Source organism: Polypterus senegalus, chromosome 8 (genome assembly GCF_016835505.1).
Source record: "Polypterus senegalus isolate Bchr_013 chromosome 8, ASM1683550v1, whole genome shotgun sequence".
In the NCBI taxonomy this organism is placed as follows: domain Eukaryota; kingdom Metazoa; phylum Chordata; class Cladistia; order Polypteriformes; family Polypteridae; genus Polypterus; species Polypterus senegalus.
In genome coordinates this window covers 157,787,178-157,805,682 of record NC_053161.1, presented here as the reverse complement: position 1 = coordinate 157,805,682, position 18,505 = coordinate 157,787,178, and the positions used below count along the sequence as shown (strand labels likewise).

Genomic DNA, 18,505 nt, shown 5'->3' with positions numbered 1-18,505 from the left:
AATCCAAAATGAAGATGATTACAGAAGCAGAACAATCGCACACCAGGGATGACTTCAAGGACAGCTTCTCTGTAAAACTGTTGACTTTTGAGTACTCAAACTAAGTTACTGAGTGCACCCAAAGACTGCTGAAGAACTGTTTGCCACATTCACAACAGCAATATGGCACTTCAGGCAGTTACAGTCTAAAACACGGGTGGCGAACTCTGGTCCTGGAGGGCAGCAGTGGCTGCAGGTTTTCATTCTAACCATCATTAGCGAGCTAATTAATTTCTTATGCCTTAGTGTTAATTAACTTGACTCAGGCCCATTAGTTGTCTCCTTTTCCTTATTTAGCAGCCAAACAATAAGGAGACACAAAGTAAGCTACCACATGACCTGCTAACCACAATATCTGAAAATAAACATAGGTGAAGGTCTCAGTAAGGTTGCTCTCTCAGGTCACCAGAACATTTTGACGGTGTTCTTAGAAAAAAACACAGAAAAATCAACAGTTTTGGAAATGTCTACTGTAGCAGAATGAGAGGAGCAGCAACAAGCCATAGAGTGAAATTGGTTGGAGTTTGAAATCCCAGTTTAACTGGTTATCTGTTGGCTCATTTCACATCTCATTTCTGTTTGGCTGCCATTTAATGAAGAAAGGAATCAATTTAGAGGACTGAATCCTTAAAACACAGGTGTCAAACACCAGGCCTGGTGGGCCTCAGTGGGTGCAGGTTTTCTTTCTGACCCTTTTCCTAATCAGTGTCCAGTTTTCACTGCTAATTAACTTCTTTTCTGTCTATTTTAATAGCCCCGTTTTTAAGGATTAAGTCTTAAGTCTTGTGTCCCCGACCACCAGCTCACAAACCCAACATTTACACTTTATTGCAATTAAACCAGTGGGATACTCATTCATATATCTAGCCTCTTGGAGCCTCATCACCCCTGCCACAAAGGTTCTCTGAACTAAACGTACAAGCTGCTTTTGCAATGACTTTTTAGAGATATTATGGCAAGGCATCCTGGGAATTAAATGGATGTTCTTCTAGATGAGATTTCTTTATTCTAGCAGAAGTGTCTCTTTCAAATGTACCAACCCCAAATTCCTGTCCTTACGTTTTCTTTCTCCATGTAACCAATCACCACACAATGAACCTCTTCCTATTCACTACCGCTGTGCCACCGTGCCCCCAGATGTTTAATACATGCTTCAATGCATTTCATCATAAAAATGATATCAAGTATACATCCTAGTATTCTAACAGCACAGAGCTCCAAGAGGAGAGCTCTTGGAAATCTAAATCGACTTAGAATATGCAAGCATAAGTACAATATATATGTACATAGAGTGCAGATAGTGCAAATGGTTCATAACGTGGCTCAATTTGTGCAATGGTACAACTGTAGTGTAAGTTTGCAGTGAGGTGATTGTACTTATAAGTACAAACAGTTCTACAAGGAGCACTTGATGGACTGATTGAGTGCGTTTAGAGCTCTTGGGATGAAATGGTTTCTGAACTGCAAGGTCAGTACAGGAAAGGCTCTGAAGAATTTGTCGTATGAGAGCAGTTCAAATAGACTGTGGCATGACGGAGTGGAATCCATGCAGATGCTGGTGGATTTCCTTAGGCAGCATCTGCTATAAATGTCCTCCAGAGCTGGAAGCTGCATCCTAATAATCCTCTGCACTCTTGACACAACCCACTGTAGAGCTTTCTGATCAGCTACTGTGCAGCTGTGATACCAAACACACATACAATGGATTAAAATATGCTGAGTGGTACACTGAGAGTAGCAATGCTAAAGCACCTATGGCAGTTTGACCATTCTGTGCACTATTATATTGTTACAGAATGGTTACAATCAAGTGAATTAAATTTGTAAATGATATGCAATTAACTTTGGTGTATTTGATAAATCCCATGTCACTGATGTGAATCTGAAAAAAGGGAGATCACACGGAAACAGTAGCACTGGTTTGATGCTGTGTGCCGGCAGTTTGCAAAACCGAGCAGAAACTTGAATACACAAAGGGGGAAGGCTGCCATGAAAATGTGTGGGGCTTTACGCAACATTTCATTTTTATAGATCTCGATGTGTGTAGTGAAATGGGTGTACGCAACATTTCTGTGCGTGGAGACCATTTATATGTGAGGCCTCTGGTGTTATATTTAATGTCGGAGATGTGCAGAGTAAAGGAGGCAGGACTGTTCCTTGTGGTGCTCCAGTGTTGCTCACATCTGTATCAGAGACACAGTCCTCGAGTCTCACAAACTGCGGCCTGCCCGACAGACAGTCAGTCCGTTATCCAGGACAGCATAGGCCCATCCATTTTATAGGTTATTTCATGGTTACTTTGCTATGAAAAGGGCATATGATTGATATAAAGAATTCTATGCAGAAAAGTAAATTTTATGCAATCTCTAGCAAATGATTACAATTTTTGGTGGTCACGGTAATCAAACCCATTTCCCATTGGTCAAGTGTATTAACATTCGTGTATTTGACTCTCACACCATTTTCTAGAAATGTTACCACCTCAAAAGTTGAGAGTTCACTGTAATAATGAATTACCTTTATATAGCGCTTTTCTAAAGGGTTTTCCTATCTTAACATGCACACTGGTTAGACTAAAATGAATCTCCGAAGACATCCTGTTCTCAAGCATTTGAAAGTCAATGATAGTGTTATACTTAATTGTAGGCATTTGTGTTGAAATAACACACACAGACTACAAAGCACAAATGCTAAGACTTTTAAATCATATATTTTTGCAGAAAAAAACTAATCTTTGGTCTCTTACAAAATGGTTACCCTAGAATATGGTCTTTCAACTTAAAGCTCACTTCTTACAGAGTTGCCAATCCACCTACCAGGGAATCCCAGAATATCCAGAGGGGTAACCCCCACAGAAATGGAAAAATACATGCAGACTCCTCAAAGGGGCACCGTTTTTAAACCCCTTTGGATCCGTGCAATTAACAGGGTGCCCATTATTTCCCTAAAAAGAGTATCTTTAATATTCTTGCTATATAATCAAACAAACCCCTCTGCTGCCTATGGTGGGATTCGTTTCCCACTATTTTACAAGACCGAAAACTGAATTTTTATTATCTAAAATGCTTTCACCTCCAGAATACATTTAAATTATAGGTTTATTTTAAACAAAAACTATGCATCTTTATATTATGAAGGGCTTGTAGAAGATGAGTAGGTATATGTTATTCATGCTGTTATATTTACTACACATAATGCTGGTAATTGGTGCCATTGTTCTGAAAATTAGCAGTTTAGGGAATTACTCTGAGATGAATGTTGTTCCTTGAGAATGTGTTTAATTCTTAATTAATGCTTAATTCTAAATATCTAGGTTACAAAGGGTTTTATAACACAAGATTCAAAGATCACAACAGGTTTTCATTTCCACTGTCATAAACGTGCGCTTGGGAGTCAACCAAAGGGACCAGGAAACGGCAATTCCATACCAGGCCAGGGAGGGGTGGGGTGCACTAAGCCTCTCTCTTTTCTGTCCGCAGACCAACTACATGAAATCCCTCCTGTCCCGGCCCCGAGGATGTCACTTCCTGTGAACCACCTATAAAACCTCTCATCCTCCATACTAAAACAGTTCTGTTTTAGACTCTTACCTGTACATATTGTACGCAAATTGAAGCCTTTTCGAGCCAGGAAAACTATACGGAAGGCTGCCCCAAGCCTTCGTTGTGTGTCCGGCTATTTCATTCACACCACACTTAAATCAACTTAAACACCTACCTTCCCCAGCAGAAGTTGAACATGAGGGCTTCTGAATCTTCTCCAAACATTTGGACTCCTTGGGGACAGAACACAGTCGTAGGATGGGGTGCCCAAGCTGCAGCTGGCCTAATCCGGTGACCTCTCCATTTGGACACACATGCTGAGACAAAATGTCCGATTTGATGTCTTCTTCCTTGATGCCATTTGCAAGCACATTCTTCTGCACGTCTGTTTGCTCAGATTCTTCTTTAATGCCTGCTGCCGCTGATCCATAATCCCTCTCTTTAATGCTGGCACTGTCACCCGGATGGGGCATACATTCCCAATCACAGTCCTCTTCCTTAATGCTCATAAATCTTTCCTCCATGGTACTCATGACATGGAGATCCTTGTGTCGGTCTGGACTGACCCCTTCCTCACTCTTACTCATATTTTCATGTTAATATTCAACCTTTAACTGCTCTGGGCTTCATTTCATGGTGCTGCCAGGGTCACAGTTGCCTTTATGTCTCTGCAGACAGAAAAGAGTAAACTACAGTCAGTGCAGCTCCAAAATATACTTTACACATGACAGTCAACTCTCAGTTCTTCTCCTTAGCTTATTTTCCGTTAGTCGTGAACCAAGCCTGCCTCTCTTCTCTGGCCTTCACAGCCCATTTTATGTTCACAGGCTTCCCAGATTTGGCCTCACTGGTGTGCTATACAATTTGAACACTGCCTCACTTGACCCGTACCCAGAACGGTGTGGGGGCATCTCCAATCCAGATGTGCCTTTGACACCAAGAACCTCAGAACTTAATGCACAGTTTTTTTGTTTAATTATTTTACTAGCTGTCCCTGGCGGCTCCACCCACATAGCAGTGAAACAGGACAAATTTAAAAAAATCAATAAACAAATGGGTATCGCTAGGTAAGCGGAGGCAAGGCACACTCCAACATGTGGCGAGAGGTACAGCAACTCGAACAGAGGCTGGTGCGTGAGTGAGGAGGGTCCTGCCCGGCTCCCTACTTCTGAAATCACGCTTCCCCCACCACTTGGCATGCAGCCTCGGTCTTAGATTAGTGCAAATATATCACTCCTGCAAGTGAATTATGACTCTTAAGTCGCAAAATCAACCAGAATGTTCAAGCAAATTCCAGAAAAAAACCCAATCTAAATCCGTTAAGGAGTTCTCCCGTGAAAAGTAGACAGACATACAGACCGACGTTGGATTTTATATACATATATATGGAGATGGACGCCCTGACAGGATGAATAGTTTCAGGGTAAGTGCGGCAATGCACACACAAAAAAAAAAGGAAGTGCAAGCCCACCTAGTGCATGCTGCACTCGTTCAACAACAAGAGGACGTTTTTGTGGTCTTAAACAGCTGCCATGTAAAGCGAGACTCCAAATTGCATTAGACAATTCCACATGCCCCCCCCCCCAAGAGGCACATTTTGCTTTTTACATGAGCTCAATAAATATTATAACAACAATAACAGAATTCCCACATTAAACACACACAGGAATTAGAAATTTCCATTTAAATGATCTGACTGACATAAATGGGTCCTATCATCTTGGACTTTTTTTTTTTTTTACACAAGAACAACTTTTAACCACATTCATATGTTTGCAATAAAAAGAATACACTAAACATAAAAATAAGAGTTCACTTTCAAAGACCTGATATAACAACAAAAATGTACACAAGTAAATCAAATACTGAATGAAAATTGTAGATGGTTTAGTCAGTCAGTCATCATCCAACCTGCTATAACCGAACTACAGGGTCACGGGGGTCTGCTGGAGCCGATCCCAGCCAACACAGGGCACAAGGCAGGAACCAATCCCAGGCAGGGTGCCAACCCACCACAGGACACACACAAACACAACCACACACTAGGGCCAATTTAGAATCGCCAATCCACCTAACCTGCATGTCTTTGGACTGTGGGAGGAAACCAGAGTGCCCGGAGGAAACCCACACAGACGCGGAGAGAACATGCAAACTCCACGCAGGGAGGACCCGGGAAGCAAACCTGGGTCTCCTTACTGTGAGGCAGCAGTGCTACCACCGCGCCACCGTGCCGCCCGCTGTAGTGAATATGTTAAAAGAAAATCAAAAATCTAAAAACAATTATTTCCTTTATGCTGTCATAACTAGTTTGTTTTTCAGTTGTGTAGAAGTCAATGATAAGAAACATAACAATAGTGATATAAGGAATACTTATCAAACTCATTCTGACCATCCATGTGTATCTTTAGAATATTTACAGTTTGATAATATAAACTGAACACTGGTGTGGGCAACTCCTGATATGTACTGCATTATATTATTTTGAATCGATCATACTTGAGTGTTCAGCAGAATGATTTGTATTCTTTTTGTAGGGTTAAAATGAGCATCTGTGTGTTTGCTGCATGTTTACAAGATTTTCAGGGATCGATTAGTAAGGATTTGCCTACAGGCATTAAAAGGTGTATTTTAAGTTTAAGGATTTTGACAGGTCTGTCTAACACAACAGATCAAACTGTAAAAATAATAGTTACATACAATAATTGCTTTGGGTTAAATTTCCTATCCATTTATCTTCATTAAAATGTATTTAATATATTTTCAGATTTCATATTTGATTCATAAATGAAAATGGTCTAAGAGATCACCCTCTTTTAACTGGGATGGAATTGAAATATCATTTAAAGTTAACAAAAAAGCTGAAAAACCTTAAATCCTGAAAGAAAGTTGTATAATATAAAACAAAGTCAACACATTCATACATAAATTATTACATTGCTGCCTCTGGATGTTACAAATTCAGGTTCTGTATTCCTATAAATGATATTGGTTCTTCTTTGTTTCTGTAAATTCTGTAATTATTCTTATTAATTACTGTATTTTAAAAATCCCAAAAAAGTGCACATCTTAACTAAGAGATGGCTGTCAACAACATGAGCATCAACCCACCAACAACACTATCACACGGTATAAAATGTTTAGCACCAGTCAAAAGTTTGAAAATACCCAGAAATATTCATGTTTTTGATACCCTTTATAATCAAGTAACTATTAAATTGATTAAAAAATATAGACAAGACATTAATAGTGTTGCTAATGACTATTACTGCTTGAAATGACTGATTCATATTTATTACTCACATATGACTGAAAAGCCCCATTCTCAGCAGCCATCCCTTTAGTATCCTAACTGTCAACTTCCTTTGTGTATTCTTAATCAGTCATGTTTAAATGCTAATTGGTTATTAGAGAAACCTTTATAATTGCATTAGCACCACTGAAACCTGTTATTCTCTTCACTTGGGTTGCAAGGTACTGGCATTCCTAAAGTTCAGTTCTGGGTTCAAAAAATGGCAAAAACTAAAAAGCTTTTTTAAAGAAACATGTCATCCCATTGTTTTGTTGCACGATGAAGGTTATTCACTGTGAATGTTGTAAGAGTTGAATCTGCACCCTGGTAATTGTCAAAAGAAGCCCAATTGTATTTCCTGCTGAGTTTGCGCTTAAGTTTCATATTTGTTTAATTCTGAGCTTAGGCTTGAAGGCTGAAGTTGTTATTACCTATTCACTATGATAAAGATTTCAGCTAATGCATTAACTTATTTTATAGAGACAGACAGACAGAGCGAGCAAGCGAGCTTAAGAGGAAAAGGTTATATTTAGTGCTTAATCATTGTAGGCAGCTTCCTGTTGATGTACCCAGCTGGATTATAAAAAAGTAAACCAGGTCTGAAAACTATGAGAAAAGGAAAAATATTCAAAATCTCAGGGTCATAAACACATTTATAAAGTCACGTTGACAGAACTATCAATCAACCTAGTGGACGGAGTTAATTGTGGTCAACGTTTATCATGTCCCGTTAGCAACTGGGTGTAACCAATCATGTTAAACGTTTTCCGATTATGAAATGAATTCTTTGCAATTGTGATCTAGTCAATAAATTGTACAAATAGAGCGTAGAGGACACTCCTTTCCTCTGTAATACTTGCTAATAAGATATGCGATGAGTGTTGCCTCTTGCAAGACTTAGATAATAAATAAGATTGACGCTTTCTCCTGCCTGTGTTTACTGCCTATATGGTTCACCAAGTGGGGGATGCCCATTAAATTTCTTCCACAATGTGAATTACTGCTGAGAAGCTGAAGATTTCATACAAAGCTGTCGTAATAGAAGTGGATGGACCGATCTAACCAGGACAGAAGAAGAAAGGAAAGGCTCATATGCACAACTGCATAACAGTAGTGTGAGAAACAAATGTCATACAGGCTTCCTTTTTAAACTACAAAAAAACAAATCTACAGTGGGTATGGAAAGTATTCAGACCCCCTTCAATTTTTCACTCTTTGTTATATTGCAGCCATTTGCTAAAATCATTTAAATAAATTTTTTCCCTCATTAATGTACACACAGCACCCCATATTGACAGACAAAAAAAAAATATTTTTGAAATTGTTGCAGATTTATTAAAAAAAGAAAAACTGAAATATCACATGGTCCCAAGTATTCAGACCCTTTGCTCAGTATTTAGTAGAAGCACCCTTTGTGCTAATACAGCCATGAGACTTCTTGGGAAAGATGCAACAAGTTTTTCCCACCTGGATTTGGGGATCCTCTGCCATTCCTCCTTGCAGATCCTCTCCAGTTCTGTCAGGTTGGATGGTAAACGTTGGTGGACAGCCATTTTTAGGTCTCTCCAGAGATGCTCAATTGGGTTTAAGTCAGGGCTCTGGCTGGGCCATTCAAGAGCAGTCACAGAGTTGTTGTGAAGCCATTCCTTTGTTATTTTAGCTGTGTGCTTTGGGTCATTGTCTTGTTGGAAGGCAAACCTTCGGCCCAGTCGGAGGTCCTTAGCACTCTGGAGAATGTTTTTGTCCAGGATATCCCTGTACTTGGCCGCATTCATCTTTCCCTCGATTGCAACTAGTCATCCTGTCCCTGCAGCTGAAAAACACCCCACAGCATGATGCTGCCACCGCCATGCTTCACTGTGGGGACTGTATTGGACAAGTGATGAGCAGTGCCTGGTTGTCTCCACACATACCGCTTAGAATTAAGGCCAATAAGTTCTATCTTGGAGTTTGCTAAAAGACACCTGAAGGACTCTGAGATGGTGTGAAATAAGATTCTCTGGTCTGATGAGACCAAGATAGAACTTTTTGGCCTTAATTCTAAGCGGTATGTGTGGAGACAACCAGGCACTGGTTGCAATCAAGGTAAAGATGAATGCGGCCAAGTACAGGGATATCCTGGACAAAAACATTCTCCAGAGTGCTAAGGACCTCAGACTGGGCCGAAGGTTTACCTTCCAACAAGACAATGACCCTAAGCACACAGCTAAAATAACGAAGGAGTGGCTTAACAACAACTCTGTGAATGTTCTTGAATGGCCCAGCCAGAGCCCTGACTTAAACCCAATTGAGCATCTCTGGAGAGACCTAAAAATGGCTGTCCACCAACGTTTACCATCCAACCTGACAGAACTGGAGAGGATCTGCAAGGAGGAATGGCAGAGGATCCCCAAATCCAGGTGTGAAAAACTTGTTGCATCTTTCCCAAGAAGACTCATGGCTGTATTAGCTCAAAAGGGTGCTTCTACTAAATACTGAGCAAAGGGTCTGAATACTTAGGACCATGTGATATTTCAGTTTTTCTTTTTTAATAAATCTGCAACAATTTAAAAAATTCGTTATTTTGTCTGTCAATATGGGGTGCTGTGTGTACATTAATGAGGGAAAAAATTAATTGAAATGATTTTAGCAAATCGCTGCAATATAACAAAGAGCGAAAAATTGAAGGGGGTCTGAATACTTTCCGTACCCACTGTAAGTGTCATCTTCTTACAGCGAAAAGATGACTCTGGGATGCTAGCATATGAGGGAGAGTTTCAAAGAAAAAGCCATATCTGAAACTGGCAAGTAATAAGAAAAGGTTACAATTGTCAATAGAATGGACACTAGATGGTTGGAAAAGTATATTACGGCCAGCATCCATTATTCATTTTGGCCATTTGTGAATGCAGATTTGAACTTTAGGAATGCCAGTACCTTTCCAACCAAAGTGAATAGAATAACAGGTTCCAGTTTTGCTAAAGCAATTACCAAGGTGTTTCTACATGGCTAATTACAGTACTGCAGTGGACTGGCGCCCTGCCTGGGATTTGTTCCTGCCTTTTGCCCTGTGCTGGCTGGGATTGGCTCCAGCAGACCCATGTGACCCTGTGTTAGGTTGGACACAGGACTAACTGACATGACTAATTAAGGATAAGCTAAGAAATTGACTATTGGGACATTGTAGGAATGGCTACTGAAAATGGGGCTTTTGCTGTCACATGTGAAGAAAAAAATGAAAAATCAGTCGTTTCAAGCAATAATAGCCATTAAAATCACTAATAATTTCGCGCCTGTATTTTAAATCAGTATAATAGTCTTTAAATAGAAACAATTTATCAAGTTTTACTGAAAACATTAAAATTTGTGGGTGTGTCCAAGTTTTTGACTGGTATTTTATATACAGGGGTGGGCAAATGTAGGTTTACAGTTGTTCGTATGGAAAATGACACACACGATTATCACAATAGCTTTATTAACTCAAAAGAACGTCACAATGCACTTGGGTAAAATCTCACAAGTGCTCAAATCGCCTGCGTCGCGTACTCATAGCTGTAACCCCAGTTTTACCCAGGTTAAACTGACATCGAGGTAGCGGTTCGTGGAACAAGCGGGAAGGCCCAAGTGTCGGAGACCGGCTACTACGAGTGTGAGGGGCTTTATCAATATGAGGTGAGCCGCGCAAGCCGAGGTCGTTGAGCTCTATGAGCACTTCAGCCGACTCGAGCGGCGCCCGTCCGTACACTACACCTAATGAGCTGTGACGTGGTGCTCTGCTCGGCCACTGGGACTTTCACATTCAGTTGTGTCACTTCGTCTCACTCCCCCACACCAATTCTGTCATTTATTATACTTAACCAAGTACCTTTTGCGTTCAGTTTTGGAGAGCCATTTCTCCAGGCGGGCCACACGATCTGCCAGTTTAAAGATTTGGCGCCGTGCAGACACCTGGTGTCGTCTCTCTATTCCGTCGCTCGTACATGACGTCACCGGTTTCCACCTTTTTGCCTTCTTACCAATTACGCTTTAGCGAGAGCAAAACACGGACGGATTCTAAATATGCCGATAAAGAAGCAATATTCGTTACTTGAATTAAATGTCAACGCACCTGACCATAATATGAAAAAAGGTGGGGATTGGGGTTAGGAAGACAATACCACTTGCGAACAACAGTCATCTGGCAGTGATATCATGAGGCACTACTGAGAGTGCAAGTGGGCTGTAGAAGAAATCAAAGAGCATATCCTAAGAAAAATGTAACGATAAAGGCTGATCTAAATAACTGGCTGAAAGAAAGGAACTCTGACAAGAACATTTAAAATTAGACAAAAAGAATTCACAGATTTTTTTTTTAATAGATGTCTGTAAATACTTACACATGTCCATATTTTATTATCCTTATGTTGTGAACAATCTTAACAAAACCAAAATCATTCTTTTGACCCTTCTTCTCCAAGGGAGTCCCCAGGGAAGTAACACATCCCCCATTGATATACTTGATTGATCTCTGTGGCGAAACTGTCTTTTCTCAAGTTCATAGTCAGGCATTGTACAGCACCCTACAGGTAATTTTCAGGTTAATGGCCTTGCTCAAGAAAAATGCAGTAGGATCCCTTCTGGAAGTAATGAGATTTGAACCGGCAACCTTCCAGATACCAGCATAGATCTTCAGCCACAGAGTATCCCTGTTTATTTGCTTATTATTTGGCCTTCCTAGGCTTACCTTATGATCACTTTAGTCAAATTCCCCACCCGCTACTGTCCAAGAACAGGCAGCAGTGAAGTGGATGCTTGATACCTCATTGGGCAAGCCCTGCAGGCCCAAACTCCCCCTCACTTTTCCACAACAAGAATAAGAGTAACAATGCTGGTCACCCCTGTCATTTATTCTTGCTTTTTTATCAACTTTCATCCTGAAAGAACAATGACATTCTGGAGTCATCCTTTAAACATCTTCAGTATGTCACTTTTTTTTTTCATCCATCCATCCATCCATTTTCCAACCCGCTGAATCCGAACACAGGGTCACGAGGGTCTGCTGGAGCCAATCCCAGCCAACACTGGGCACAAGGCAGGAACCAATCCTGGGCAGGGTGCCAACCCCACCGCAGGACACACACAAACACATCCACACACCAAGCACACACTAGGGCCAATTTAGAATTGCCAGTCCACCTAACCTGCATGTCTTTGGACTGTGGGAGGAAACCCACGCAGACACGGGGAGAACATGCAAACTCCACGCAGGAAGGACCCGGGAAGTGAACCCGGGTCTCCTAACTGCGAGGCAGAAGCACTACCACTGCACCACCGTGCCGCCCACACTTTTTTTTTCTTATTCTTAATTTAACACGTATAAAACATGCAGTATAAAATACATTCTTTCTTTTAAATTACATCCTATTGTTATCTTAATGTTAGGGTTAATTAGTCAAAAGCCTCGAGCTTGCTAAATAACTATTTTAAAAAGCATAACAACTTATTACTTAATCAGCTATTTCAGAGCAGACAGTTTCAGCGTTGATACAACAGTAGTTTAACCACCACTTCCAATACAGCCCACAAAAGAGGAACTCATCCTGGTGGTCTGGCATACTTTGTCCAGTCCAAATGTTAAGAGTTTCTCCAATCTTTTCACCTCAGCATTCTCACTCAATTTCTAAACTGTCTAAATGAAGAGAGGCTCTGCTCAATAAGTCGCAAAGAAGCCCCACGGGACATCGGCAGTCGGGATCAATTTTGGCTCACTGGAATTGTAAACACTGAGTTCTGCTGCTACTGTATTAAAGAAGACCCCCACCACACACACACACACACCCCTGCAGCACATCTCAAAGGCTCAGCTTGTTTATCCGATGGGGGAGATCGTCTCTTTCTCATGTGGATATGCACCCACTTGTAGGAACTGGGATTTTCCATCATTACTGAAGTTTCAAGGAGGACAATTATCTGTGATTGGGGAAAATTGCTCTGAACAATTTCTCACCAGTGACAACTGGTAGCATGTTCATGAGTGCTTAGGGGAGGTGTGAATGTAAAGGGTGCGCACAGTCAATGGAGGCTGATCCAGAGCCTGCCGCTGTGTACTATGGCACCCACCCAGCGGCAGTACAAGTCAGAGGCACAGCTAGCTTGATGATGGGGATGGTGTGTCTGTTATTGCTCAGTTAAATAAGCTCTTGGTTTTGACTGGGAGGCCCTGTGTTTGCATGTAACTGCTACCATTTCAGGGAGGATCATCCAACTGTGAGTGATTTTCTGATGGAGAATGAGTGTCATAAATTCATGCTATAGTGGTCCGGTGATTTATTTATTTTTTCGGTGGAGATTCCAGGGATGCACCGAGGCATGGCCCAACCTGCACACACTTACAAACAGAGACACGAAACCAATGAATGAGTGTATAAAATATTAAATGAAAACCTAATACAAAACAACAACAATCAGACAAACCTCCCCTTTCCCACAACAATAAACACTCACAACAATGTCCTGATACAGTCCAATACAGCACAAGTGGATGAAATGGTTTGGTGTGAAGATAACAATCCCGAGAACAGCCTCCATAATAAATAAATGAATGTAACACTCCTAGGGGTAGTCTTGAGTTTTGAGTGATGAGATTTGCAGGAGCGCACCTTTTGAAGACGCACGACGATGAATCCACCACTATACACTCAACAGGTAGGCACGAGACAGTCCATTCATCTGAACAGGAAACAATCCCAGGCACAACTGGAATTTTAGATGACACATTGGGCAGGATACACAAAGACATTGATCTCCCACTGCTCCGTCAGACCCCCTTTTTCAACTTTCCCGCTAGGTTCTTTCGTCCCCAGCAGCCCCTACTTCCGTTTTAGTCATCCTATGCGGGTAATCCCCCTTGGGCTGCTGGGAAATGGAGTTCTTCCCACGGTAGCACTGCTACAATACTAACTCATCTTCTTTAAGGCCTTAAGGATCACCAGTCCATTTTCGATCCAAATAGATTCTTAGACTGATCTTTTGCTAGTGGGCCCAGGTAGTTTGTTAACTTCAGGAAGGAACTTCTACAAAGGTTTTACATTGACACAACCTTCTCCTTATCTAAACAACGTGCCAAAGTGATTAGAACGGCTAAGAAAATAGTAGGCTTGTGGCAATTTGTCCCTGGCTGTGAGTTAGACATGTGTTAAGTTTCAACTCACCAAGTTTCCCTACTACCTCATTAGAATAAGGAGCATGGACAATTAATCCAACTTCAATTTATTGCTTTTGGTCTTAAAAAGACCAATTTTACCTTTATGATATAAATTAGTTGTAAGTTAATGTCGTAATTTAATTAGCCTGGCCTACTAGATTTAGGAAGTGTGGTGTAGTGGTTAAGGCTTTGGAGGTTGTTGTTCAAATCCCACCGCTGACACCACTGTGTGACCCTGAGCAAGTCACTTGACCTGCCTGTGCTCCAATTGGAAAACCAAAATGAACTGCAACCAATTGTATCATAAATGCTGTAAGTCACTTTGAATATAAAGGCGTCAGCCAAGTAAGCAAATGTAAAACTAACATTTTAAAAGCTTTGGTTAATATTCCTCTAGAAAACAACACAACTATTGCTGATTTGTCACTTTGTTATCTGTAACTTCAGAGATTAATTCTGTTTAATTAGTGTGTGCTCTAAAACAAAACTTCAGGGGCTAAGTTGCTACCTTATCTTGTGTTGCATATTTCATACTCAACCTCACACTACCTCAGTTTCAGTAGTACTTATACTGTGTTAGCCGTCATGAGTGTAGTGAGAAGTCAAGTAAAATGAGCCCTTTTATTGGTTAACTAAAAAAAGAGTACAATATGCAAGCTTTCGAGGCAAAGCAGGCCCCTTGTTCAGGCAATAAAAGGTGTTTTTTTACTTGACGCTTGAGTTTCAGAAAAACAAAAAATCTTAAGAGGCTAGCTAACTTAACATGTGTTATGCTTTAATTAAAGCCTATTAAAGAATACTCACCAAACAGGAATATTCAGGCTGCAAATCTCCGGGGCTTCGTGCCAGCATGTGTCCACAGTGCAGAAGGAGCTACGCCTTTTCAGCATTAATTACAATGATAACAGTTAGATAATTAGTACAATAATTGACAATTTATTAATAGTGAGCTCAAAATTTTATACAGTAACAAAATAGAATAAAATTATAAAAACACTGAAATAAGGAATATTAGAAATGCACGATATACTGCACATTCCGGAGCATTTGAAAACTTACCCTTATACTGTGTGGCGGGGATGCAAAATAATAAGTATTTGTTTTTTTGTCTGTGCTGAATGCGTTTTGTTTTCATTGTCCCGTTTGCTGTACTATTTGTGTGTATTAGTAAATGTTGTCCCCGTAAGTGAAAAGGGGAAGAGAGACCGCATCCCTAAGATAGAAATTACCTGTTAAATCCACCAGTTACATCCAGGACATTCTGTATTTAAACGAGGGGAGCAACAGGTAAAAGAGAAGAGGAGAGAGAGAGAAGAATAAGAATCATTTACGCATCCATATTTCATCTCATCTCCATTCACCGTACAAGTCCATTACTTGCTTCTTAAGGATCCGGATCTTTATCACGACTGCCAGCACCGGGAAACCCCAGGGTTTGAATACTTATCAACCATTGCTGAGGACACTTACGGTGAGGTCATTTTTTGTATTGTCGGGAGGAAGCAAAATATCATACCTGTCATCATTCAACTGTTACCGGACTTTATTAGCTTTTGGACTCATTTATCACTTTCATTTCCATTGCAGTTCATCATTCATCTGTGCTTGTGTTTCGTGTTTATTCGTTTTATATTTGGGGTCAAGGGAGGTTTTTTTGTAAATATTGTGTATTCGTGTTTCTGTATAATTAATAATTATTCACAGGTGACATTGGAATAGTGGTGGTTTGTGTGCACATATATATTATTGAATATTTGTCTACCTGCATGTGTTTTTATATTTATTACTGTCAATATATCTGTATTTGGTTTTACATATCGGTCTATTGTTTGCTTGTTATTTCGTTGTGTCGGGAAAAATAGGACAATCTGTAAGGAGTATGGCTTGTTATCGTCTCAAGAGTCTTCAGGTTAGCCCAAGGAAATAGTCTTGGTAGAGTAGTGGCCGGTCTGGGTAAGAGGTCGGCCGTTACAACTGTATATCCTGAAGAGCTAACGTTAGTCAGAGATCAAAACTCATTCAAATGAACAATATGTGGCCATTAACCTTCAAAAGAGTGAACACTGGTTTCATTTGCTGCTAACAAAGGGAGCTGGAGGCTGACACTACAGATATCACAAAACCCACAGCTTTACCCTGGGGTCTGCTTCATTAATATACTAGGATATATTAACAGTGTCACACACGTGTGTATGGGAGGTAGCTAAAGTGTCTAAATGAGAGTAATTCCACGGCAGACCAAGGGGTAGCAAAGTCTGCTGCCCTTTTTTCTCGCTTTTTCACAGGAAATTCCCCCTGATGACATCACTTTCGAACCCATGGAGGAGGACCCTTCCAGTTTCCGCCCTTTTAATGACATCACTTCCAGGTCCAAGCCTATGGAGGAAAATCTTTCCAGATCAGGCCCCTGTTGACATCATATCCTGTTTTGGCCTTTAAAGCCACCATCTTACAAACAGTTGATCGGTTTTGTTTTGGACTCTGTTCTGAGCACATCAGTTCTAGCAATTTACCCTTTATGCTTGCGGCCAGGGAATATTATATGGGTGGCTGCCCCAAATCTTTTTTTTATGTCTCTTGTGTCTGTTTTTTGTGGCGACAGAAACATCCGCTTCTGAAAATAGCTCAGAAAGATTCACCATAACAGCATTCATTTAAAACCAAACATGGCTATTAAGATAGTACATGTCATATAAATTTGTAAATTCATTCAAACGAACCGTTAAGACACAAGACTGTTTGAATTTCTTTGATTGACTGCTGGAAGACATTCAACAGCTACGATCTTGGGAAAAAGTATCCATTATATCATGAAGTAAAACTCACAAGATAGAAAGGTTCTCTTTTCTTTACTGTAGATAAGCTGCAGTGTAGATCCAGTAGAATTCTTCCAACTTAACACTAAATCACATACTGGACGACATCAGTGGAAATTAAAGGGAAGTGCATTTAACACTAAAGTTAGAAAGCACTTCTTTACGCAAAGAGTTGTGGGACTCAGGAACAAACTAGTGAGACATTGAGTTGAAGCAGAAACCTTGATAACCTTTAAGAAGAATCTGGATGTCATACTGGGACAGATTAACTGCAAACTAAACTAAGGAGCTTAATGGACTGAAGGGTCTCCTGTCATTTGTTAAATTTCTTATGTTCACACATTCAGAATAGCAAGTGAATTCTCGTGTTGCACTCAAAAGACTCAAAATCATTGCAATGCTCCGAGTTTTCTCTTAGTGGCTAATTTTCTACATTTGGCTTAGTGTTCTGACATAACTGCGTGAAAGTTGACACTAAGTCATGACCCTTCTTGAATTGTTTATCTTCTGCTCCCTTAAATTTGCATCTAGGGCTTTACATATTGTGGTGAATCTTAGTTTTTGAGCTCCATAATGTCAATTCTGCAGTTATTTTATTTTATTTATTTATTTTTTTTGATAGGTTGATATTCATTATTGTTTTTTGTGACATCACCACACTGCCATTTTTGTATATTATTTGGGCCACCTCTGTTGCCATTTTGCATTGCATGTAGCTTGTTTACATCTTACAGACATAACACATACTTGGACTTTTGGTTATCCTTCTGGGTTGTGTATTTTTTTCACAGCTTGGTCCATTCCAAGTACTTTGTCCATGTGACCAGCCTATTTTCAACTATGGAAGAACACACTGTGCCTCCACTGTCTCAGATTTCTGCTTTGTGTGGTTCATATGCAACGATAACATGCAGATTAGTTTGGAAATTTGGTTTTACTCTCCTTCCTTCATCTGTTTGTATATTCTTAATTTTAGTGCTTGAACCAAGGAGTCTGAATGGGTTGCCATTGTGAATGTCATGTGTGTTAACATGTTCTATTTCAATTTCTTTACTTCCATTTTTTCTCCCTTATCTCTAGTGTGAATCTTTATGTGTCGTTGAACACTTCTTCTGTCAGCAAATCGTTTGCCACATTGAGAACAGCTAAATGGCTTTTCTCCAGAGTGAGTTGTTGCATGGTTCCAAAGGCTGCTCATTTGTGAGAATCGTTTCCCACAGTGCGAACAGCAATACTGTTTCTGTCCGGTGTGAATTCTGGCATGGTTGTGAAGACTACTACTGAAGGAAAATTGTTTGCCACATTCAGAACAGAAATATGGCTTCTCTCCAGTATGAATTCTGGTGTGTATTTGAAGGTTACGTCTGTTAGACAGCTGTTTTCCACATTCAGAACAGCAGTATGGCTTTTCCCCTGAGTGACTCTTTGTGTGGCTGTAAAGACTGCTACTAAAGGAAAAGCGTTTTCCACATTCAGAGCAGGAAAATGGCTTTTCTCCAGTGTGCATTCTTCGATGGGCCTGAAGACCACTACTAGTGGAGAATTGTTTGCCACAATCAGAACAGCAATACGGTTTCTCTCCAGTGTGAATTCTTGTGTGTGTCTGGAGGTGAGTAGTGGTGGTGAATCAGAACGTGTTCTCTCTAGTGTGAATTTG

At 40.4% G+C, this 18,505-nt stretch overlaps 2 protein-coding genes across 2 annotated transcripts in view; both read right to left on the bottom strand.

Annotated features, from left to right (window-relative positions):
• LOC120533173 (gastrula zinc finger protein XlCGF57.1-like) overlaps nucleotides 1-10,745 on the bottom strand; it is a 47,518-nt gene extending 36,773 nt beyond the window's left edge. Inside the window, exons 1-2 of the mRNA XM_039759903.1 lie at nucleotides 10,715-10,745; nucleotides 3,757-4,249 (exon numbers count right to left, since the gene is read on the bottom strand). The gene's annotated coding sequence lies outside the window, so the exon portion shown is untranslated. The remainder of the gene's footprint in view (nucleotides 1-3,756; nucleotides 4,250-10,714) is intronic.
• Nucleotides 10,746-14,987: 4,242 nt separating this feature from the next.
• LOC120534644 (gastrula zinc finger protein XlCGF49.1-like) lies at nucleotides 14,988-18,475 on the bottom strand (the record flags this gene model as incomplete). Its single annotated transcript, XM_039762235.1, has 1 exon — nucleotides 14,988-18,475. A coding segment is annotated over one exon (591 nt), but the record flags the coding sequence as incomplete, so codon positions are not given.
• Nucleotides 18,476-18,505: the final 30 nt, after the last annotated feature.